The sequence below is a fragment of the Marmota marmota genome, unplaced genomic scaffold, assembly GCF_001458135.2.
Source record: "Marmota marmota marmota unplaced genomic scaffold, marMar, whole genome shotgun sequence".
In the NCBI taxonomy this organism is placed as follows: Eukaryota; Metazoa; Chordata; class Mammalia; order Rodentia; family Sciuridae; genus Marmota; species Marmota marmota.
The window spans coordinates 2,334,662-2,360,233 of NW_025999992.1; the positions used below are offsets into that span (position 1 = coordinate 2,334,662).

At 43.9% G+C, this 25,572-nt stretch overlaps 1 protein-coding gene and 1 non-coding gene across 12 annotated transcripts in view; one reads left to right on the plus strand and one right to left on the minus strand.

Annotated features, from left to right (window-relative positions):
* Piezo2 (piezo type mechanosensitive ion channel component 2) overlaps positions 1-25,572 on the minus strand; it is a 349,401-nt gene that overhangs the window by 276,636 nt on the left and 47,193 nt on the right. For all 11 annotated transcript variants that reach the window (XM_048806753.1, XM_048806747.1, XM_048806749.1 and 8 more), the window contains exon 2: positions 4,998-5,093. In XM_048806753.1, the coding sequence (XP_048662710.1) occupies positions 4,998-5,093 (96 nt within the window). The remainder of the gene's footprint in view (positions 1-4,997; positions 5,094-25,572) is intronic.
* Positions 10,023-10,095, plus strand: Trnaa-agc. The gene has a single exon. It is a non-coding gene; the product is annotated as a tRNA-Ala (tRNA).

The following is a 25,572-nucleotide window of genomic DNA, read 5'->3' on the forward strand; positions in this document are numbered from 1 at the left end:
CACTTCGACGGTGATGTTCTGCCTCAGATTGTCTATGGACTGAGACCTCTGAAACTGTGAGCTCCCAAATAAACTTGTCATGTTCTCATTGTTCTCGTCAGGTCTTTTGGTCACAGCAGTGTAAAAGCTGACTAAAATATAGAGTTCTCTGTGCCCATCTCAGCCCTCCCTAAATAAATTCTTTGAGGCTTATTGAGGCTCCAAACAATTTTTTTTTCCCTAACTTTTTTTTTTCCTGGTGTTAAGGGTCTAATTGGGGCCTTGTGCTGCCAGTCAAGTGCTTTCCAATGAGCTACACCACAGCCCCACCATAATGGCGTAAAACAAAACTTGTAGAGTTTAGCATGAGTCCCTGCTGTCACCCTCCTCCTTCAGCACTGCAGGACAAGGTCTTATTCCAATCAGTTTAGTCACAGGATGGGGAAGCACCATTACTACTCAGATGTTTTCATCCTGTGGATGACACTAACATCATGAATTCAGCAAAGTAGAAGGATATGAAATCAACACCCATAAATCAAAGGCATTTCTGTATATCAGTGACAAATCCTCTGAAAGGGAAACGAGGAAAACTACCCCATTTACAATAGTCTCAAAATGAATAAATAAAATACTTGGGAATCAACTTAATGAAAGAGGTGAAAGACCATTACAATGAAAACTACAGAACCCTAAAGAAAGAAATCAATGAAGACCTTAGAAGATGGAAAGATCTACTTTGCTCTTGGATAGGCAGAATTAATATTGTCAAAAGCACTATACAGATTTAATGCAATTCCAAACAAAATCCCAATGGCATTCCTCATAGAAATAGAAAAAGCAGTCATGAAATTCATCTGGAAAAATAAGAGACCCAGAATAGCTAAAGCAATCCTTAACAAGAAGAGCAAAACAGGTGGCATCACTATACCAAATTTTAAACTATACTACAGAGCAATAGTAACAAAAACAGCATGGTATTGGCACCAAAATAGAATGGCAGACCAATGGTTCAGAATAGAGGACACAGAGACTAACCCACAAAATTACAATTATATTAGACAAAGGCACCAAAAACATACATTGGAGAAAAGATAGCCTCTTCAACAAATGGTGCTGGGAAAACTGGAAATCCATATACAACAAAATGAAATTAAATCCCTATCTCTCACCATGCACAAAACTCAACTCAAAGTGGATCAAGGACCTAGGAATTAAACCAGAGACCCTGCGTCTCATAGAAGAAAAAGTAGGCCCAAATCTCCATCATGTCAAATTAGGCCCCAACTTCCTTAATAAGACTCCTGTGGCACAAGAATTAAAATCAAGAACCAATAAATTGGTTCTATTCAAACTTAAAACTTTCTTCTCAGCAAAAGAAACAATTGAGGTGAATAGAGAGCCTACATCTTGGGAGCAAATTTTTACCACACACACATCAGATAGAGCATTAATCTCTAGGGTATATAAAGAACTCAAAAAGCTAAACACCAAAAAAAACCCAATCAATAAATGGGCCAAGGACATGAACAGACATTTCTCAGAAGATGACATACAATCAATTAACAAATATATGAAAAAATATTCATCATCACTTAGCAATTAGAGAAACGCAAATCAAAACTACTCTAAGATTTCATCTCACTCCAGTCAGAATGGCAGCTATTATGAAGACAAATAACAATAGTGTTGGCGAGGATGTGGGGAGAAAGGTACACTCATACACGCTGGTGGGACTGCAAATTGGTGCAGCCAATATGGAAAGCAGTATGGAGATTCCTTGGGAAATTGAGAATGGAACCACCATTTGACTCAGCTATCTCTCTCCTCGGTCTATGCCCCAAAGACCTAAAAACAGTATAAAAAGGGACACAGCCACATCAATGTTTAGAGCAGCACAATTCACAATAGCTAAACTGTGGAACCAACCTAGGTGTCCTTCAGTAGATGAAAGGATAAAGAAAATGTGGAATATATACACAATGGAATATTACCCAGCAATAAAAGAGAATAAAATCATGGCATTTGCGGGTACATGAATGGAGTTGGAGAAGATAATGCTAAGTGAAGTTAGCCAATCCCAAAAAACCAAATGCCAAATGTTTTCTATGATATAAGGAGGCTGATTCATAGTGGGGTAGGGAGGGGGAGCATGGGAGGATTAGATGAACTCTAGATAGGACAGAGGGGTGGGAGGGGAAGGGAGGAGGTAGGGAATAGAAATAATAGTGAAATGAGATGGACATCATTATCCAAAGTACATTTATGAAGACATGAGTGGTGTGAATATACTTTGTATACAACCAGAGATATGAAAAATTGTTCTCTATATGTGTAATATGAGTTGTAATGCATTTCACTGTAATTTATAACAAATTGGAATAAAAAAATTTTTGAAAAAAGCCAACTCATTCCTGATGAGGGTAGGGTGAACTTGAAACATTTTCATTTTGTTTTGGTGGAAAATTTTAAATCAAAGGTAGATATATTTTTCAGCTCCCTCCCTCCAAGGGTCATTTACAAGTGTGCTAAATGGCATTATCTTGCACTTGAGTGTTGATACTGTTGTAAATGTGGATTTACTGGTTGGAGATGCCTTATTATAAAATAAACAAATATAGGCAAAAAGAAATATGACTTAAACCACAGTGGTGGGGAAAATAGAATTTTCCCGTTGGTAGTACCCAAGGACTGCATCACCCTGTTAGTGAAGACACTAACATTCTCTGCATGCTGGGCACCTCTATGGTTACACTTGGGGGAAAATAGTCACACAAGAAAAACACGCATTTGACCAAACAGAGGGTGAAAGGTGGAGAAGCAACAGCGCTCCTGCGCACCACACACCTGGCTGCCAGCACAGAGGGCCTGCCTTAGTGCAGCGCCAGCCAAGGTGATTCTGCTCCTGAGCCAGTTCAAGTTCACCTGCTGATTCCAGCACAGGCTGTCAGGGAGCAGGGACTCAGGGCTTGTGGATAGCCCTTTCCACCTCCCAACGTACGTGCCCATCGACCTGTGTGAGACGGAGTGAGACGAGGCCAAGGCTGAGGACAGCAGGACCTGGGTCTCCCTGAAAAGCCGCACGGCTTCCACCAGCTCGTAGTCACTTGCTCAGGTCGACTCCAGGGAGGACCCGCTCTGCCAGCAATGTCTCGCCCATGCCTCAAAGCACAGAGTTTAGATGGACGGACCGTGAGTCCTGCATGTTGAGAATAACCAGGCGACATCCCTTGCTAGAGTCAGAAGCACATCGGGAGGTCACAGGGAGGCACCGTCCCGCCTCCTGGAGCTGGAGTGGAGGAAAGAGGAAACAAGCCACAGGATGCTGCTTCCAAGCACTAACTGGAGAGGCACTGGTGGCTGCCATCTCCAGTGTCCCCTCCCCTGCTGCTACGTGAGCACTGACACATAGCTGCACGCCTACCTGTGCTTTACCTTGCAACAGACCTTGGAACACTTCATTAAGGCAGGATATTTCCTTACATGGTGTTTTGCTCTTCGTAGGTATGTTGCCCCTACAGCCTTCCTGATAGTCATTAGTGCCCCTGGACTAAAACAGATGGCACTTCTGCCACGGCTGCTCCTTCAGGGCTGTTGCTTTGGGGAAAGGAAGACTCGGGGGCTGTCCCCTACATATGGAGGGGAAATCCCAGTTGCCTGAGCTCAGATAGAACAGTGACAGGATATCTTGATTAAAAAGTGACAGTTTAATTCAACACCTTCAAGTCCTTATTTTTGAAGCTCTGTATCATTTGAGTGTCATGAAATCTTTCTTTGATAAATGAGCTCTGAGCCATGAAGCAGGAGCTGCTCGTGTGTTACAACCTTGTCCTTGAGGTTAGAATCCATTCTGTTTATGTTAGACAATTTAGAAATGAAGCTGTGGTGTGTGGGGTCCCACAGACAGTGTATCTATGGTTCGATAAAGATTTGCAAAGACACGTTTCTCCAGCTTGTCTGAACTTTGCATATTAAGTAGTTAAATAACATGAAAGAGTTATTTTTTAAGTTCCTTGAGATAGGACAATACCATGGTATCTGCAGTTATAACCACCAGGACGAATGCTTATAATATGCTTCATAAATTTACTAATGAACCAGGAGAATGGGAAGGTATTTGCTGTTCTGGGTGCACCGTGGGCGGCACTCATCTCCTGAGCCCCCGTCGTCACTAAGGGGATCGCCCCCGTGGCTTCTCCATGCCACTCTGTAGGTTGTGCAGAGCCAGCTTTCCTTCCTTCGTGTCCACACGCAGCCATCCTGCTTGCCCATGGAGTTTGGTACGGCCCTTATTTCTTACAATGGTGATGTGTTAAAAAACAACTAATCAGATCAACTAAATGCGATTTCATTTTTATACTTGCGGGAGCCCTTCAATTAAATAAATTATAAACCAGACTGTGTTTCCTAATTAGAGGCCAGAAAATGCAGTTCCTGTTCTGTGCCTGATTCTTGTGGAGCAATGAGAAGGATGCTAAAGCTTTGCTGGAACGTGCTTAGACACCAGACCCAACTCAGGACCGCCCTTGCTGTATGTCGTCAAGACAGACTTAAGAAATCTCAACAGATGCATGATCCAGGAACAAGTGTAACCAGGCTTCTTACTCAGTTCTCCCACAGAATGCTCAGCAAAGTCAGACATTGCTGTGTCTCTTCCGGTTACCATGTTCTCCCAGCAATATGCAAATGCACAAGCCAATGTCGGCCAGCCATCTGCCTTGTTTTATTGACAATACTTTAACTAACCAAAACATTCCAGAAGCACTGCCAAGCCTACCAATGAGGACCCAGTAGGGAACTTACATCAGGAGAATAGCTGTGCAGGTGGCACAAGCACATATCACAGTGTGTACCCAGCGGTGCCCGGTGCAGCCATCACAAGGCTGGACCCCACTCCCTGGCGGACCACCCTGCTGCACAGGTGGCAGCTTCCCCAGGCAATAAAGACAAACCCGGCAAGCCCAGCAAATGCACTGGGGCCCCGTAACCGTGGTCCAGAATAACACAGTGTCTCTTACCTTGCATTGTTGCTTTTGTTGGTTCTGAAAACAGAGGAATGAGCAAGAGGTAGATCAGGTAGACAAACGACAGCCCGTTGTATCGGAATGCACACGCTGCAGTTGGGAAGAGAGAAGAGGGAGAACGTTGTTACCAAGCAGGTCAACAGAAGCCGGTGTGCACAACAGTGTGGTGACGGCATCAGCTGCCACTGGAAGGAACAATACCACTTCCTGTGTGGACATGTTAATCCCATTGCAATAAATGAGTATTTATTCCATGTTCATCACTATGTCAAATGTGATGTGAAACAGAATTAAAATACATGGTCCCAGGTCTTCGAATCTAACCTGAAAGCATAAAATAATAAAGAGACACTATTAAAAATAATAATCACTACAATAATTTGTTGAGATATACATAATATGAAAAGATGTGCATCTGACATAAAAACCGAACAGTGTAGTCTTTTATATGCAATTGACATTGTTATCAGCTTCAAAAAGCCTGTTATAACTGTATTTTATGTTCACCTAATCACGACCATTAAACAAAAACCTATAGTCGATTCACAAAAGATAGAAATTTTAAAAGTAGAGTGGGTGATAGTGGCGCATGACTGTAATCCCAGAGGCTCATGAGGCAGAGGCAGGAGGATCGGGAGTCCAAAGCCAACCTCAGCAACAGTGAGGCACTAAGCAATTCTGTGAGACCTCATCTCTAAAGAAATTACAAAATAGGGCTGGGGATGTGGCTTAGTGCCCCTGATTTCAACTCCTGCCCAGCCACCCCCCACCCCCCCCCAAAAAAAAAGAAAAGAAAATTAAAACATGCAACTGGAGAAAAATCATCAAATGAAAAGGAAGGTGGCAAGAGAGGAAGAAAGGAACCAAAGAAGGACCAAGCAATGGGAAGAGAGGCGACAAAATGGCAGCAGGGAGTCCTCAGCTAGGGACAACCACCTCCGATGCAAATGCACTACGTTCTCCACTCCAAAGAAGCAGAGAGGACAAGGGGATGGAAAAACAAACCCACTAGGTGCTGCCTACAAAAGATTTTCTCCACATTTAAGAAGACATAGGAAGTGAGAGTGAAGGGTAGAAAAAGATATCCCAAGCAATTTGAAATGAAAAGAGAATAGAGTAACTACACTTAGACCAGACAAAACAGACGTAAAGACAAAAACTACACAGTGGACCAAACACAGGACTACCCAATGCTGAAGGGTCGACTCACCAAGGGGATAGAACCGTTGTAAATGCATATACACGCTCAACCCCAGAGCACTAAGTGTAGGAAGGAAGAATTACAGACATGAAGGAAAAGATGGACTACAGGGTTGAGTGCAAGTTTGAGGCCAGCCTCGGCAACTTACTGAGACCCTGTCTCAAAAAGTAGAAAGGGCTAGGGATGTGACTCAGGATAGAGGGCCCCTGATGTTAGTCCCCCTGGAAGAGATGGACTACTGAATAGAAAGGGATTGAGAACCCTACTTTCAGCAATGGACATACCATTCAGACAGAGTCGACGTGAACATCAGACTTCAATTAAATTTTAGACTAAATGAACCCAGGACACACATACAGAACAGTTCCTCTAACATTCCCTCAACTGCACATGAAAGGTTCTTCAGGACAGAACATAGGTGATGCTGCTAAAAAAGTTTTTAATAATTGAAGAATGTGGATATTCACACCAAATATCTTTACTGAGCACACTCCCATTGGAACTAGAAATCAATAACGAGCAATTTTTGAAAATTTCCAAATACATGGAGATTAAAAAAAAACGCTCCAAATCAACCAATGAGTCAAAAAAGAGATTCCAAGAGATATTTAAAAATTATGTTGAGACAAATGAAAATGGACAAAAACATACCAAAAGTTTGGGGTGCAGCAAGAGCAATCCTAGGAGAGAAGCTGATACTGGTAAGTACCTACACAGAAAAATTCTCAAATAATATGATTCTACCCCTCAAGGAACTAAAATGGAAGAACAAATTACATCCAAAGGTAGTAGAAGGAAAGAATTGATTAGGATGATAGCAGAAATACATGAAATAGAAACTAGAAAAATAAGAAAAAAAATCAATGAAACTAACAGTTGGTTTTTTTGAGAAAATAACTAAAATTGATAAATCTTTGACTAAGAAAACCAGAGAGAAGACTCACAAGATAAACAGAAATGAAAGAGATGTTATGACCAATACCACAGAAATACAAGGAATCATGAGATTACTATAAACAATTACATGCCAAAAAAAATTGGTCAATCTAGAAGCAATGAAAAATTCCTGTACACAGGTAACCTACCAAGATGGGATCAGGAAGAAATAAAAACATATGAACAGATCAAAAATGAATAAAGAGACTGAATGAGTAGTAAAAGTTTCTCATCAAAGAAAATTCCAGGACCTGACGACTTCACTCTTTGATTCTAATAAAAGCTTTTATGAGTGCATTATAATTACACACAACAGTGGCAATCATGGTACCATATTTGTATATGCACATAATGCAATTTGATCAATCCCATTCCCAGTACCTTCCTTCCCTTTCCTTCTCCTCCTCCCTTCCCCAATCCAGTTACTCTACTGATCTCCCTTCTATAATTGTTCTTATTATGATTTTAATTAGTACACTAATTATATGTAAGCACTATATTATATGTAGTACTATAATTATATGTAAGCAGTATGTATTGCAGTATATCCATGTATGCACATAGCATAATTTGTTTACCAAACATTTAAAAAGAACTAATGTCAATCCTTTTCAAAAGCTCCTAAAAAACTGAAGAAGAAAAAATACTTCAAAACTCAATTTTTGAGGCTGGCATTACTCGGATACCAATGTCAGAAAAGGAAACCAAAGGAAAATAATTGTTCAATTACAGGCTAATGTTGCTTATGAACTTAGATGAGGAAGTGATTGACAGCACAAGGAAAATGAATTCAACACTACATTAAAAAAATAATAATTCACAAAAACAAGTAGGTTTTACCCAAGGGATGCCAGGATGGATTAACACACACAAATTCATAAATGTGATGCACCAGATCAGCAGAATGAAGGACGAAACCATATGATTTTCTCAAAGATGCAGAAAATTTATTTGACAAAATGCAACATCCTTTCATGATAAAATTAGGAATAGAAGTATTGAACCTCAAGACAAGAAAGGCTTGACAAACCCACAGCTAACAGCACATTCATCTGTGAAAAGTTGAAAGCCTCTTCTCTAAATCAAGAACAAGACAAGTAGGATTGCTTGCCGTTCATTTCTGTTAAACAGAATACTGGAAGTCCTGGTTAGGGCAATTAGGCAAGAGAAGGACATAAAAGACATGTACGTTGGAAAGGAAGCAGTAAACTGTTTCTGATTGCAGATATATGGTCTTTATTCAGAAAACCCTAAAGATTCCACCAAAAACCAAAAAAACACTAGAATTAATCTTAACAATTCAGGTTCAGCATATCAATGAACATACAAAAACATAGAAATATTTCTATAAAATGATAAACTATTTAAAATCAAATCAATAAAATAATCTTATTCGTGTTATCTACAAAAATATTTAGTAATAAATTGAATCAAGGGGGGTACGAAACATGCATACTGAATTCTAAAGAAACATTGATAAAAGAAGTTGATGAAGTCATGAAAATGGAATGATATACCATGTCCATGGATTTGAAGAATCAATACTGTTAAGTTGTACATACTACTGAAGGTGATCTGCAGATTCAATGCAATCCCTATCAAAACCCCAATGTCATTTTTTTCACAGAAATAGAAATAATCTTAATATTTATATGAAACCACAAAAAAGCCCAAATAATCAAAGAATGAAATTGAAGAAATCGTATTCTCAGACTTCAAGACACGCCACAAACTATAGCATCAGAGCAGTATGGTACACATTCCCCACCAAAGGGACAAAATAGAACCCAGAAATAAATCTCACATACTTGATTTCAGATAAAGGTGCCAAGAACATAAACTGGAGAAAAGACCATGTCTTCAGTAAGGTGGGCTGGGAAAACTGGATATCCACACATAAAAGAACAAAACCAAACCCTGTCTCACAGCCCCTCCAGGGGCCCATCTTCTCCTGCAGTTTCACTTACCCATGGTCAAACACAAACTGAAAATATACAACAGGGAATTCCAGAGATGATCCCTAAGTGTTGAGGTGACATCACTCTCCGCAGCAGGATAAAGTCTCACGCCACCCAGCACCGCCCACTCGGGACATGAATCCCCTTGTTGCATATGCCACCAGCTCCTTGGCCCAGCAGCCACCTGCTGTCAGACTGATGGCCATGCACTGGGTGTCCCGGGGCTTCTCCACAGGTACGACACCACACCTGGGTCCAAACCTCCACTGGGTTCTGGAGGCATCTCCTCATAGATAAGGGAGGGCTCTGTACTAAAGCCAGCCTAAGTGGGGAAGCCACCAGAAGATGGCAGGCTCAAGCTCCACAGCATTGGTCTGGGGGAGAATATCATGGAGACGACCCTAAAAGCACAGGCAACCAGGGCAAAAATAAACAAGTGGAATTAGGTCAAGCCAAACGCTTCTGCACCGTAAAGGAAGTAATCAACAGGGTGAAATGACAAGATGCAAGAAGGGTGGGTGAAGAGATAGTCTACACAACCTTCGTCTTTGCGAACTGTACATCTATAAGTGACTACTATCCAAAATGTAAAAGGAACTCAAAACACTCAACAGTTAGAAAAAAATAAAAAATTGGTAAAGGACCCGAATAGAAATTTGTCTCAAGAAAATAAATAAATGTCCAACATTCATGAAAAAAATGCCAACTTTGCTAATCATCAGAGACATGCAAACTGAAACCAAAATATCCCTTTACGTGTATTAAATGGCTATTACAAACAAGAAAAAAGATAATGAATGGTGAGGAGTACATAGGAAAAAAAGGAAATCTTTGTACCCTGTTGGTGCAAAGGTGAATGAGTATAGCCACTACGGAAAACACCGTGGAGGTTCCACATGAAACTAAAAAGAAACGACTATGGGCTGGGGTTGTGGCTCAGTGGTAGAGCGCTTGCCTAGCACGCGGGAGGCACTGGGTTCGATCCCCAGCACCACATTAAAAATAAATAAACAAAATAAAGGTATAAAAAATATTTTTTAAAAAAGACATGACTATGATTCAGCAATTCCAGTACCAGGCATACACTGAAATGAAGCAAACCAGTATGTCCCAGAGACACAAGCGCTCTCAAGCTCAACAAGCAGCATCCACTGTGGTCAAGGCAGGGAATCAGCCTAGGTGCCCACCCAGAAAAGAACAGATTCAGCAATGGAGTCTGCGCATACAGTGGCACAAGGTTCAGCGTTCAAAGTGAGGGGAACTGTGTCATTTGGGACAATGTGGGTGACTTTGGAGAACATCATGTGAAGTGAACTAATCCAGGCACAGAAAGACTAACAGTGCTCATTCCCACTCGCCCCTTACTTCTATATGCTCAAATCACTAAAGTTTTTGAACTTATAGAAGTAAAGGGTAGAACGCTGGATCCCAGGGACTAGGGAGGCAGAGGATGAGATGTTGGCCAAAGAATACAAAGCTCAGTCAGGAAGAATGCATCCAAAAGTTCTGCTTTACAACACAGTGACAATATGTACCAACAATGTGTTTTGAAAATTGCTAAGAGAGTAGAATTTGTCCTCACCCCCAAAGAGATCGGGAGATAATGCAAGTATTATTAATTCAACTGAGCAATTCCATAACGTTCACATATTTTAAAACAGCATGTTTTGTGTGACAAGCTTATGTAATTGTACTTGTCAATTAAAAATAAAATTAAACTTACTAAAATCCAAACATGAAGGCAAAACTAAAATACATGAATTGAAGATAGGCCACAATTAAGTTCTGAATTAAACCAGGGAGATTAAAATCCCTACTGAAATACAGAGGACAATGGGTCGGGGGCAGGTTTGAGACAGTCATCAGCGCCAGTGGAAAGGGCGAGGCTAGAAAGCTGGAAAGAGAAGGAAGAGACTTCCAAATGCTTTTGTTAGGGCCTTGCAAAAACCACTGGGCTGTACAGGGACAGCACTCCAGCTCAGGGTCCTCCCAGCCAGGATTGGGTCTGGGGGAGAATATCATGGAGACTTTGAATCAGGTCAGCCGGCTCCTGGCCTGTGATCCTGCCACGGCATACCCTACCCGACTGGAGGACGGATCTTCAGAGGTGTGCCCAGCTAGGCACTTTACACCTCTCCCCATTTCCTCATCAGCAGAGTGGACATTACAACTGTCTCTAACTGGTAGACTTACTGTAAGGGACAAGTATAAGAAGACACTTGGCTCAGGGGCTTGTAGGTAGAAATGCTCAGAAACATGGGGAATATTCCCAGTGGTCCCCACTCCACAGGGTAAAGGAAGCCTCCAGCATTCCTCGTGCAGAGGTGATGAGCACACCAAAGCGGCTCACAAACATAAATGCATTAGATGAACAGAGGAGTGGCAGGGTCTGTGCGGTGGAGACCAGGGAACAGATGGCCCAGGATGGGGAATGCTGGCGTTGGGGAGGCTGTGGAGGGAAGGGGGTGCCATGTGGGTACGTCCAACTGCAGCACCACTGACCGTTTCTCCTCAGGAGGCGACAATAGAAAGGCTAGTCTGGCGATCACTGAGCAGCAGGAGAGCTGGGCAGGAAAGCTCAGGTGTGGCCGTGACGGGTTATGAATGAGGACGCAGTAGGTCGAATCACGGGCCCTCTGTCACTAACCGTGGGAGGAGACAGGAGCCTCCCACAGAACCACCAAGGCTGCCAGGCCAGGCCAGGCCTTGGTCCACAGGGGACACGCGGAGGTGAAGGGGGCGGTAGCTGTCCACACCATCCTGGAACCCTGTTTGGGAACAGCCAGCAAACAGTGTGCTCCACACTGCTGCTTGTGACCACAGAGGACAGGACGAGGACCGAGCCCTGGGCGGCGAGGGTGGTGGAGGTGGAAGGAAGGATGAGCTCCCGAAGGCGAGAGCAGCAGACAGAAGCGACTCGGGTGCCGCTGTGGCCGCTGCTGTGCGCTCACAGGGTGAGGGCGGCCAGAAGACACAGGGACGAAGGAGCAGAGCAGCAGCATGGTCGCAGACAGCTGTGCGGAGACACAGGAAGGCCCAGCCCCCGCAGGAGGAAGGGGTCCATGCATTGGAGAGACCAGCTGGCCAAGGTCGCCAGCACCGCCGTCCTCGCAGCCTGTGCAGAAAGGACTTGCCCGGGAGGAAAGAAGAATGCCCAAGTGTGGAGTAGGAACAGCACCACCAGAACCAGAGAGAAGGAACCGAGAAGACCCCTGGGGACAGCTCAGCAGAGGGAGCTGGGACAGTGGCCGGGCCTGGGTGCTCTTGGCCACAGAGCTCTGGGGGACCTGGGTGTGCCACTGGGATGCACCTCGGGATAAGGACGGGAACCCAGAAGGGGAGTCCAGACCAGGAAGCTCCGAGGCTGAGCCAGAATCTGTACAATGCAACACAGCGCACGAGCCCAGGCCAGCAGGAGGACAGGGGTCCTGCCTGAGTGCCTTGCTCTGGAAGCTGGCAGCAAAAGCAGCAGATGAGCTGAAGTGAGGAAGGGGGCGAGGGGTGGGGGGCAGGGCGTCCAGGGGAGTTTTCCATCCCAAAGGGTCAAGCACGTGTCGGTAGCTTTCTGTATCATCCCTAAGATCCAGACCCTCAGCAGATCTGAGACAGGAAAAGACCTAAGTGAAAAGAGCAGGGCACATGTTTGAATTGTCTTTCTTGTCATTATTTCCCTTTCTGCTGGTTTCTCACCCAGGATGGAAGTTTCTCCTACAACACTCCAAACACACAGCTCATTCTTTCCACCTGTGGACCCTGTGCTGGCTGCTGGGGTCGGGCGTGGGAGTCGTGGGAGAGCAAAATCGAAGTGTGAACAGCCCCACCCCACCTTCCGGATTGTCCTCCTGGTGAGGACACAAGGATGAAGGATCAGCTGGTAAGACCCAGACTCTGATGGAAGGTCAGAGCCAGGGCCACAAGAAGTGGGCCAGGAAAGGGGGCCGGGCTTGGGTGGAGGGTGGCACAGCCAGGGGAAGGAAGAAAGGTTTATTTTGGCTTATGGTTTGAGAGTTCTCAGTCCATGGGTGCCTGGCCCTGTTTCTTCTGGCCTTGGTGGCACAGTGTGTCACAGCAGGAGGCAGGGCTGGAGGAGGCCTGTTCCCTTCAGGGCTCTAGGAATCAGAGAGAAGTGGAGGCAAGTATCCCCATGTCCCCTTCAAGGGCCACGCCTCCAGTGACCTAAATTCCTCCCCTGAGGCCCCACCTCCTAAGGTTTCCAGCCCCTCAACAGCAGCACGGACTGGTGACCACACTCTCAACACTTGGCCTTGGACCCGAGCTATTGCAACGCCTCAAAGAAAATGCAGGTTGTCAAGACATGTGGCACAAACCCCCAGAACTTGAGAACTACTTTTCTTTGCTATTGTCCCAGTTGTTCATTTTTTAAAAAAAATGTTTCTATGTATTGTGCAGTCAAAATACCTAATTCTGGGTAAAGAGAAAAATAAAGTCACTTGCATGATTCCAAGAGAAGAGTACCCACAGGGCCCTTATCTGTGCCTCCACCTTTGTGATGGCTCACCTGGTGCTTACAAGGCAAGCCTCCATCTGTGCTCTTCTTACTATCAGCTCAAGTTACATATAGTCCCCATTTTACAGAGAACCTGCTATTCTCTTTATACCTGTGAAGAGGGGCCAAGGAGGCATTCCGGTGAGGCTAGAGCCCAGCAGACCAGTTCTTGAGCTGTCACCAGGCCTATGACCTCTGCTCCCCAGAATATGCTCCTGCCTCTCTCTCTCTGAACTCAGGACCATGGCCCCAGGCCCCTTTATGCCCCCGTGCCTCCATACAGGGCCTTCCCTAAGACAAACCAGTCCTGTGAAGCTATATATCCTTCATGGCTGAACAACAGGTACAGAGAAAATATCCTGTGACTAATTGTACAGGTGGGAGAGAGATGCTCATCTTCAGTCTCCCACATCACGACCTTCAGTTACCATTATTGACAGCAAAGTCCAAGGAGCTTAAGGAGAGGGTGAGAATGACCCAGCGGGGCCTACTCTAAAATGGGCCTTGGCACCCCCTCCTCCTGGTGTTTGGCCCTGTGTGATCCCTCCTCTTGACGGAGGGCTGGACCTAGTGACTCACTTCTAATGAGCAGAACAAGGTGAGGATATTGGGGTACCATGCTGAGGTGCAGCAGGTTGTGCTACTGTGCTGGGCCCCTTCTCCTTCTTTCCTCCTCTTTCTGAAGGAACCTACTGTCACGTGGTGGACTGTCCTGTTGGGAGGCACACAACAGGAGGAACGGGTAGCCAGCCTCACCAGTCAACAGTCAGCCTCACCAGCCAATAGCCACACATGCCACTTGGAACAGGTCCTCGTGTGGCTGTGCCCTGACGTGTGGCGCTCCTCCTGGAGCGCAGCATGGGAGGTGTTGAGCCAGACCCAGCCAGGTCGCGCCTGGTATCCTGATTCCCAGGAATGCCAAGATACCCTTCGCTGTTCTAAGCTGCTACCTGCTCAGCTCATTTGTATGCAGCAACAGATGACTAATACCCAAGCTGAAAAAATAAGCCACTTCCCAAACCACTAACTCATTTACTATTTGTCTGAAATAATCCCATTTGACTGATGACAGAAATCAAACTGCTAAACTTTCGGCTTCGCATGTGCGAAGCTGCTACTCAGAAGTCATCCAAGCTTATGAGGGTATGAAATGACATATCTAAGTGAGCTATCTCCATCTAGGGCAAAATATGTCTTTGAACTTGGCAATACAGCACATCCGAGCTAGAAGAGCCATAGAAGGTAAACCCTCCTCTGTCGAGCGCGGTGCTGCCTGGGTCCAGGACCTGGAGAAAAGGATACTGCACACTCATTACTGTTCATGATGAACTGCCACATCCCTGTGCACAGCAGGCCCGACACCCTCCACCCCCAGGAGGCCATCAGCCCGGCTCACTTCCATAAGCCCCTCAAGAACACTGCTGCTGCCAGAGGAATAAACACACAGATCCAGTTGGTCAAAGAAAGAGATGATTTGCTTTAGCTGAGCAGGTGTTCTGGTTGCCAATCTTCTCAGCTGGTTTTCACCATCCAAAATCATAGGAAAGCCTTCTCCAGAAGGAGGACAATAACTGACAGTGAGTTCTCAAAGAGGCCCTGGCCAGGCCCAGAGAGCTCACAACTGCAACCTGAGGTCCCATGTGGATGGAGTGCCTTTAACTTCAAACTCCCCTCATTCACAAATTTTGTTTTCTAAGGACAAAACCTGGCACATGGATTTGGAGAGAAAAGTGAGAAAAACAATTGGTCAACTCACAATTTATCCATATAAAAGGGGACATCTCTTGCAAATATGGAATCATTAAGAGGGACACGTGACATTTCTAAAAACACCCGTGTTGTGGGACGTGTGTGGCAGCGTTCCTGTGCTGCAGTGGGATCACAGAGACTGCACACTCTCAGGCAGCCTGCGGTGGCAGTTCAGGAGAGCATCTGAGATTGCTATGGAATCCTTCACCTTGTGTCCTTCCTACGCCTGCAGCCCTTCTGCAAGGCCAGGCAACATCTCGCCCTTGAACATTCAGACCTTCCCATCTCCACTAAGTGCGCTCCAAATGCTCTATTTTGCTCCACGGAGCTTTGTTTATTTCAACAGTTGACAGAGCAGTGACAGATACACATGACTCAGAAGAAGTATCCTCCGCACCAAGTGACAAAGTAGCTGTCAATTCAGGGATCCTAGAATTTTTTTGTTTATATTTTTAAGACGTTTCCTTCTGTGCTCTGAAGCAATCAATTGGTTTTTCAAAGAATGACCTCTTAAAATTCTGGTTATTTTATAAATTTCTAAGAGGGAGAGAGGGAAACAGCTGGGAAGTATTTATAATGGAGCAGGAAATAAATTAAACAATCGTAGATTTTTTCCTAGGGAAGTAAAATATCAAAGAAATGAGAGACAGGAAAAAGGCAGTTACATCACCTGATTCATTGTCTATTTGTGTGGAATTCTTCCTCCCATTATATACTCCTGGGCTTTCTTTCTCGTTAGCTCTGTAAATGTCTCAAAGACTGATGCTTTGACCCAGCGACAGCCAGACCGGAGCACTCTCTTCCTGTCTCTCTCTCTGGCCTCTCACCCACCCACCGGAGGTCATCCACATGCTTCCTTCAGACCACAGCAGCCACAGTTGTCTCCAGAGACAGGACACCAGTCTCTCTGTACCACGCAGAAGAGCAAGCAACTGCTCACACACCTTTCCCATGGGTCATCCAGTGAACCAAGCAACTGCACTCTCTCTCCATGCACACCAGAAGAAAACCCAAATACCTGTGACACAGGACTAATAAAAATATTTTTCAAAAAAGAAAATATACCCTCACATTAAGAGACAGTCCCTGTTTCACCCTACATCTTTATCCTGAGCTGTATGAAAATTGACTTTGTTGCAACAGTGTGTAAACTAACCAGTCCTGCATGTTTTTTACTTCAAGAAAAAGGAACACCATGTTGTGCATTAATGTCATCAAAGAACTTGGTTCAAAGAATGTAATTTAGGGTGAAACCTCAAGGAAAATATGATGTTTACAGGGTAATAGATTATAATAACTTAAAGTCAAATTACATTATAAAATCATAACCTCTACTTACTTAGTAAAAACATAAACCAATTTAAAAAGAAAAAAAAGATGAAAACATTTTATGTGCAATGGGGAAAAAGCATTTGGTCTGAATTTTCTGCTTCTTTCAAACAAGTTGAGAGGCCATCTGGTAAAATATGACCTGGAATAGATAGGCACTATCTATTTGATTTTGTTTTTGATTTTGTTGGTCATGAGTTTAAAAATCCATTGCCTTTTTAGTAAGAATTAAAAGGCAGGGTTCTGCTTTCCAGTTTAACATGGATAGACAGATCAAGTGTCAGTACCACTACCTCACGTTTCTAAACTCATCCTGATGGTTGAACAGTTTGCAGAAAGTGTACAGAAAGAATAATGGTGCTCTCTCCTCCTTGAAAAATACCTTCTCATATGTTAAATGCAAATGTACTCATAAAAGTTATTGCATTAAAACTCAAATCCTTATACTCACTCAGCTGTGTTCATGCTACATTATTGATCTAGGAGACGAGCACAATGGATTATCTCTCATGACTGCAAATGGGGAAAGAAAGCTTTTATGCTGATATATAATTTCTTAAACTATCTGAAAAATTAATTAGGAATGTGATGGGCTGGGGATGTAGCTCAGTGATAGAGCACATGCTTAGCATGCAGAGGCCCCAGGTTCAATCCCAGTACAAAAGAAAGAAAGAAGAAACAAAGAAAGAGGAAGAGGGAGGGAACGAAGGGAAGGAAGAAGGAAGGAAACCTCATCCCAACATAGAGAGGCCTGCTTTCTAAGTCCGCAGTTCCTGGGCCTACAAAAACAAAACTTGTTCTCTTCCCACTGCGATGAGTAGGTTTGGTCAGTGAGAGCAACAGGTAAGAACAGGTCAAACATCAAAACTGTTTACTGACCCATCATCTTTGCGATCTGTCAGGATTTGCAGACAGAGAGACTTGAAAATTAATAACTTGCTGGGTTGACTAGGTCTGCGTTTGTTGACAGGTAAATTACTAGTCAGCCTTTGTGCACACACTCATTCTCATGTGAAGAAGGTAACTGTCAACTAAGTCTTAATTAACTGTTATAGAATTCAACAATTAAGAAAAGCTGTAGATCACCCTCTCTCTCTAGAGGTCCATAGGAGCAGAATGCAAAAGACCTTATTTTAGTTTAATTATTCATTGCAATTATTCATTGCAATTAAGCCATAACCTATGAAGAGCTATTGCTCATTAAGAATTTATATACTCGTTGTATACTCCACCTTCTTTTGAGAAGTGTCTGTTCAATTCTTCAGACCCTTTTCAACAAGCTTGTGTGCTGTTGGAGTTCCTGCACCTTCTGGACAGCACTCCCTTCTCAGGTGGAAGTTTGCAGGCGTTTCTTCCCTCTGAAGCTTGTCTGAGGATTCTGCTGAGTGTTTCCTTGGCTGGGGAGATGCTTTTTAGCTTCCTATAACCCCACATATCTATTTCACTGTTATTGCTGGAGTCTTTGGGGTCCTCTAGAAAAGTACCACCTGTGCCAACGTCTTGAAGTATCCCTAGGCATTTAGGCCTATGCTTCTAGGTGGACGTTTGGATCCAGGGTCTACTTTGAGTTGATTCTCACGTGTGGTGAGAGAGAGGATCTAGGGCCATTCTTCTGCACATGTGTAGACAATTTTGCCAGCATCATTTATGATTAAAGAGAGAAGTGCTTATTCTGCCGATTTGGTTATTACACCTTGTATGCGTATATCAAGTCACCATATTTTATTAGAAAAGATTTTCAAAGGATTTAAAGCCTATTTTTTTTAGTAAAAATATTATTTTTGCAGTAAGCTGGCTACTTATCATGCTTAGTTTTATACCAACTTTTTCATTCCCAGTTTCGCCCATTTTTGATTTTTCATTAATGTGGGCTTTATTAACTGTCTTATTTTAAATTAACCCTACTCTTTTATAACCTTCCCAATACATGTAGATGCTAGTACCTGACACATTCCCCACAGGTAGATTTGCATGTCAAGAGTTCTTGAGATACCTCGTAGCGCTCAGGACCCTGGGAAGATGACAGCTGTCCCCATTCGGCCACTGCTTCTGCAGATTTCTTAAGGTCACCTGTTCTCTATGGGATGTTTAACTTTATAGGCTCGGATACTTCAGATTCGCAATGTCACCTCTCCGTTTCTTTTAATATCATTATTAACCTATTAGGTGGAGTAGCTGAACTGCATAATTCCATACACCAAAATCAGCTAAACAGCAGCAAGTTCATATGGTCCAACCTAAAATGAACTGGGATGGCCTAACTGGACCATGTTAGAAAGTAGAGATTAAATGTCATTTTCATTTTCATAAACAAGAGGTATCCTTGACCGATCAGTCCCCTAGAGTTCAAATGCCTCCACATGCCCATCCCTAAACATGTGGAAAAGGCCATGGAAAGAGATTGCCAGCAAAGCCCAGAATACACACCATCACATGAGTGTGGCTTTTCAGTAATAGGGTTAACTTACTGCCTGCCACAGTTTCCTTCTTTCAAAAACTTAGTAAAAGTCGATACTCTGTAGGCTTTATAATGTTTCATATTGTTCTTGGCAGTATTCCATGTGCACATCAACATGAAAAGAAATCAGTTCCACAGCTATGAAGACGTATTTCTTCCATATTCAGCACATGATATCACCCAGTTATGCATCCTATTTAACAGCTCACAGGACTGAAACGTACTAAAATTGCAGATTTTGTCTTGATATATCTGCTGTGACGTCCTGCCTGCTTCCTCCTGAGAGCATCCTCTTCCCTGATATAAGTGGGACAATCGCTATGGCTTTGAACCACTTCTGTTGCTGGTAAGGTGGTCTCGCTTTGGACCACATTGAGCAGAAGCAGCCTCTGGCCAGCACAGAACCCTGGCCACCAGAACAGCTTCCAGAACAGCAAGGAGCTAGAGAGGAGAGGGCCTCACTCAAGTCAGCCACCTTCGCCAGATCTCTTTGATTGTGCTCTACCTACCTGGTGTCCATGGATTTAGTCAACACTGCAGTCTGTGTAGCCAGGGATGGGTAAGGAGAAGAGGACTCCTTCAGTGAACATCGTCGAGAGACACACTGCAGCTTGCCAGCCATGCACCTCCCCTGCCCAGGCTGCCTCCGCCTTCTCCTCTTATTACCTTTCCAATTCACACCACACCCACCCACACAAGAAACTTAGGGTAGCTGAAGAATTGCTGGTGGGTTGCTCTGTGCAGAGGATTTGAGAAGCCATGCCAGTAAGGTTTCTGGATCATTGCAGGTGTGTTCCTCAGCTCATAGGCCTGGACTTTGACTGACTGGATGCTAGATAAAGAAGCATTAGGTCTTCTAGATGTCCAAGCCCAGATGGTGTTTTGCTTTCCCTGGCCCACTGTTTAGGCCCTGCATTTGCTAAATGATACACAATGTTCCAGGACTTTCCCTGTGTTCCCCAAAGTGAGCCTGCTCTGATGTCACAGTCCACCCTCCAAAATGCACACACCATCAAGCAACTCAGCTAGATGGTTTCCATGGATACTATGCAGGGGTGGCAGCAACCGTTCCCTCTCACACACAGAAAGACCTCTAAGAACACATCAGCTGTCTTTTCTGGCCACTTGACAAATTTTCCTGGGGGAGGGAAGTTGCAGCACCCTGCCACTCTTGGCTTACACTTGAAGAATCAAGCAACAATGCACCCTCTTAAGTGCACCCCCAATTCAAGCCAAATCCCCAACTAGCTGTGCCCAAATGTGTGAACCACCAGGCCCTGGCCACTCTGGAGCAGGGGCTGCTTCCTATTTATTGCTCTACTCCAGTCCTGACTCCAACTTCTGGACATAGTCAACATGCAGTAAATATTTACTCAAAGAAGAAATAAATAATTCCCTGCCTCTTTCTTTGCCAACCTGCAATGTCCTCTGATCAACAGTGTGTCCAGAAAAAAAAAAGCCCACATGCCTGGCAGTAAGGGAACAGTTCCCCAGGGCTTTTGTTCAGCGGGAGTCTGCCAGGCACAGCACAATGCTGCACACGAGGCTGCACACAAGGCAACCCTGGAACATGCGCAATATGGCAGGTGAGATAAACCACAGACTCATACATGCTGTGACAGGTCAAGGAGGTCCACTTAGAGGACACTGAGGCTCAGGAGAACACACAGGCAGCCCAGTGTCCAGGGGGCACTGCAGTGAAGCCCACTCAGGCTGGTGCCACAATCCCCACTTATTTATTTATTTATTCTAATGAGTTATACATGACAGTAGGATGCATTTTGACACATTGCACACAAATGGAGCACAGCTTCTCGTTCCTCTGGCTGAACATGGTGCAGACTCACACCGGTAGTGTAATCATACGTGTAATAATAGGGTGATAATGTCTCTCATCCCACTGTCCTTCCCATCCCCATAGCCCCTCCCCGCCCCTCACTTCCCTCTGCACAATCCAAAGTCCCTTCATTCTTCCCCACCTCTTCCCCATTATGGATTAGCATCCGCCCATCAAAGAAAACCAGAATCCCCACTTTGAACTGCTGCACCTCAGTTACACACAGAAAAACTCTCTAAGAATGCAGCAGACATAACTTCAGTCGCTTCAGGGAAGAGGGAAAACTGAGGATTTTTACTTTAACAAATGGAAGTTTTTTTTTATGATGACTATATGGATATTGTATTTAAAGATAAAATCAAATCTAAGGGAGAATTCATGTCTCTCACCACTTAACACCATGGTATTTGGGCTTTATTGCTGCTGCGAGCTCATCACACACAGCGTGGGGGTGCATCATCAAGAAACATGCCAACTTCAAGCCCTGTAAGAGAGCAGGACTTGGTCACTGTGCACCTTCAAAGAACCTATTGCAGCAGCTCGCATATGACCAACACCGGCGACTGGGTAGAACCTGTGAGGGAACCAAGGTATGAGGTCCTACTGCCTCAGGGGGTCAGCAGAGCCAGGCCGCCATGTCCAGCCAATGGAGCAAATGTCCCTCAGCTTCAACAAATGTGTTACCCTGCAACATTAAACTGGCTACCATGGCAACATGGCTGCTACAACATTAAAAAGGAATGAGATGAAAATGTGAAAAAATAGTATCTGGGTGAGGGCTGGGGGAGTGGCTCAGTGGTAGAGCACGTTGATATAGCATGCGAGCCTGATCCCCAGCACCACAAAAATCATCACATCACCATCATCTCCATCACCGTCATCACCATCACCAGCAGCATCAGCATATCATAATCCTCATTGTCACAATCATCATCACCATCACCATCAGCATCAGTATCATCATCTCCATCACCATCAGCATCAGTATCATCATCTCCATCACCACCACCATCATTATCAGCATATCATAATCCTCATCATCACCATCATCATCATCACCATCATCACATCATCACCACCACTGACACCATGACCATCATCACCACCATCACCATCACCATCATCATCCCATAGTCATCATCATCCCCATTGTCACCATCGCCATCACCACCACCATCACCACCACAGTCACCATCACCATCATCACCACCATCACCATCATCATCCCATGTCATCATCACCATCATCATCATGTGTACATGATAACCCCCACTTCAGTATGCAGAAAGAGACAAGGAGCAAGAGAGCTGTTGGCATCATGTGTCTCTGTCACAGAGAAGTTAAGCTCTGGAGCTCCCCTGGGAAGAAGAAGGGTGTGAGAAGCTAAAACAGGGAATAACCATATTTTGGCAAATGATTCAATGTAAACTCTGTGTCTCCACCTGAAGCTCTGGGGGCTTTGGTCAGCTCTGAGGGTGCAAGACATCCATCAGCCACATATACCTATGGAATGTGGGAACGTCCATTCTCAAAGGGCCATCTTCAGCAAACACCCAGCCTCAAGCAAGAGCCCCACTGGCAGCCACCAAGGGATGAATCAAAATTTTATTCCAGTAGGTCTGTGGTGAGCAAGTCCAAGCTCGGGGCTTCATGATTGTTTTTAACCTTGCTGCAGGCTGGTTCAATCAGAACTGCTTAAAACTAATGCATGGGATACCTTAATGGCCTCCCTGACCTCCTGAGCCATGCTGGGGCCACTTCTCAGCCAGAGGGGCTGAGCTCCTACTCAGACAGTATTAAGGCCAAGGTGTCTAGGACCAGGCTCCGGTGCCTACCATGGGGGCAGGAAATAGACTGCTCTGTGGAAAGAGGCCAGAGCACAGCACTGAGAAGCACAAAGGCTTCTCTGCTGGCCACTGAGAGCAGACACACCCTCCTCCTGGCTCTGGCTCTTTCTGCCTTTTCTCCTCTAGTTAAAAATAGGGCTGGAACTTTTTCAAAAATAAACATTAGTGATTTGGGTAATTTGTATCCAACTGCTTCATCAGTAAGAATTAATATAGGAAATCTAGTGAGATTTAATATTAACCACTTCATTAGGAGGGCCATGGAGGAAAATATATATCTCACAGATTCTAATTATCTTCTACAAATTGCAATTCTTCTACTCTTTCTTGGAGAGTTCTTGGTTCACATAGGTGTTTGGATCAGCTCCACTTTTCAGAAAGAACATTTAGCTTTTGGTTTTGGGGGATTGGCTTACTTCACTTAGCATTATATTCTTCAACTCCCTCCATTTACCTACAAATGCCATGATTTTATTGTCTTTTAATGCTGAGTAATATTCATTGTGTATATATATCACAGTTTCTTTATCCATTGAGGGGTATCCAGATTGCTTCCACAGTTTAGCTATTGTGGATTGAACTGCTATAAACATTGATGTGGCTGCATTGCTATAGTAAGCTGATTTTAAGTCCTTTGAGTATAGACAGAAGAATGGGGTAGCTGGGTCAAATGGTGGTTCCTTTCCAAGTTTTCTAAGGAATCTCCATATTGCTTTCCAGAGTGGTTGCACCAATTTGCAGTCCCACCAGCAATGTATGAGTGTGCCTTTCCCCCCACATCCTCGTCAACATTTATTGTTGTCTGTATTCTTAATGATTGCCATTCTGACTAGCATAAGATGAAATCTTAGAGTTGATTTGATTTGCATTTCTCTAATTATTAGAGATGTTGAATATTTTTTCCATATATTTGTTGACTGAATGTATATCTTCTTCTGAGAAGTGTCTGTTCAGCTCCTTAGCCCATTTATTGATTGAATTGTTTGGCAATCAACAAAAGGGGTGAAAGACCTCTACAATGAAAACTACAGAACACTAAAGAAAGAAATTGAAGAAGACTTTAGAAGATGGAAAGGTCTCCCCTCATGCTCTTGGACAGACAAAATTAATATTATCAAAATGGTCATACTACCCAAAGCATTATACCAATTCAATGCAATTCCAATTAAAATCCCATCGTAATTCCTTATAAAAATAGAAAAAGCAATCATGAAATTTATTTGGAAAAATAAGAGACCCAGAATAGCCAAAGCAATCCTTAGTAAGAAGAGTGAAGCAGGAGGCATCACAACACCAGACCTTAAACTATATTACAAAGCTATAGTAACATAAACGGCATGTTATTGGCACCAAAATAGACATGTAGACTATTGGTTTGCCTTTAAACTACGTATTGATGATATGCTCCTATGTATTGATGATATGCTCCTATCTCAACAGATGACACAGCCCATCTCCTAGCCTGCTTTCTTCCTGAGCACCCTCTTCCTCTTTCTGTTAAGGCTGAAATTTCCTGGACATTACACTATTTGTTGGCACACACACACAAAATGTTACTTTGGGAAGAAAGAGAAAAAGCACAGAGGGAAGGTTAGTGTTAGGGTTAGGGTTAAAAATGGTACACTCAGGCCTCTGATGCCTGTGGACTGCCAAGGGCAGACTACCAACCATGCCCCTTCTCCCTGCACCAACACAGTGCCTGGGATAGTGAGTTGTCCACAAGTCTATAGTGCACTGAACTGAATTGACATGACTTACAAACAGTAATATTTATAACAATGTACACAGATTTTCCAAAATTGGTCAATAATGGGAAATATGAAAATTCATTTCATTAAACAAATTAATGTGAAGTTGACTTTTTAAGAACACTTTCATATTTATTCTAGTAAATGAAAATTCAGCATGGAAGTCTTAATATGAAGCTAATACAACTAAGTAAGTAGGAAAACACATAAGAGGAAAATTAGGTATTATTATAAAATATCTGCACAATGAAAGTAAGTTTACGCATTTGCCATTAGGTGTTCTGAAGGAAATGTTATGTAGGAAAAAGCACTATTATGTGTGATAATGGATCCCTGCTTCTCTAGTCAATCTTTCTCACTATAAAATAAAATGAGGCAAGTAAATAATTTAGCTTCTTTTTTAATGGGAATAGGAAAAAGAGCTGAAAAATGTTATATGTAAGAGGGACAGGCCTCTAATTTCAAAACTGTCCCTGACTATCCAAGCTTTTCTTAAGGGCCTAGAGAAGTCTTCTGTTTTAGATTAAAATGCGCACCCAGTATACTCTGCAGCATAACGGGAAACTGAGCAAATCCTCCTGCGTGGTCCCAAATTCACACGCTGAGCTTTCCTGGTGACAGTCCTGGGTGGAGCCCCTGGGAGGTGAGGGGGTCATGCGTTGGATCCCTCACAAATGGCATTTGTGCCCCCACAGAAGAGGCCCTGAGGCTGCCTCCTTCCACCACCTGAAGACTCAGCGAGAAGCTGCATCTGTGAACCAGGGAATGGGCTGTTGCTGGACGTGGAAACTTTTGGGCCTGGAAGGTGGACTTCCCAGCCAGAAGTGTGCAAAATAAGCTTCTGCTGTTTTTGAGTTGCTCAGTCCATAAAATTTCATCATAGCAGCCTGAATAGGCAGCACCACCTGCAGTGTCACATTCAGCCCTGCGTGGTCGGGGTTGGGACTGTCAACGCAGACCAGTGGAGCTCCACTGCAGGCAGCATGGCACCCACCCGGG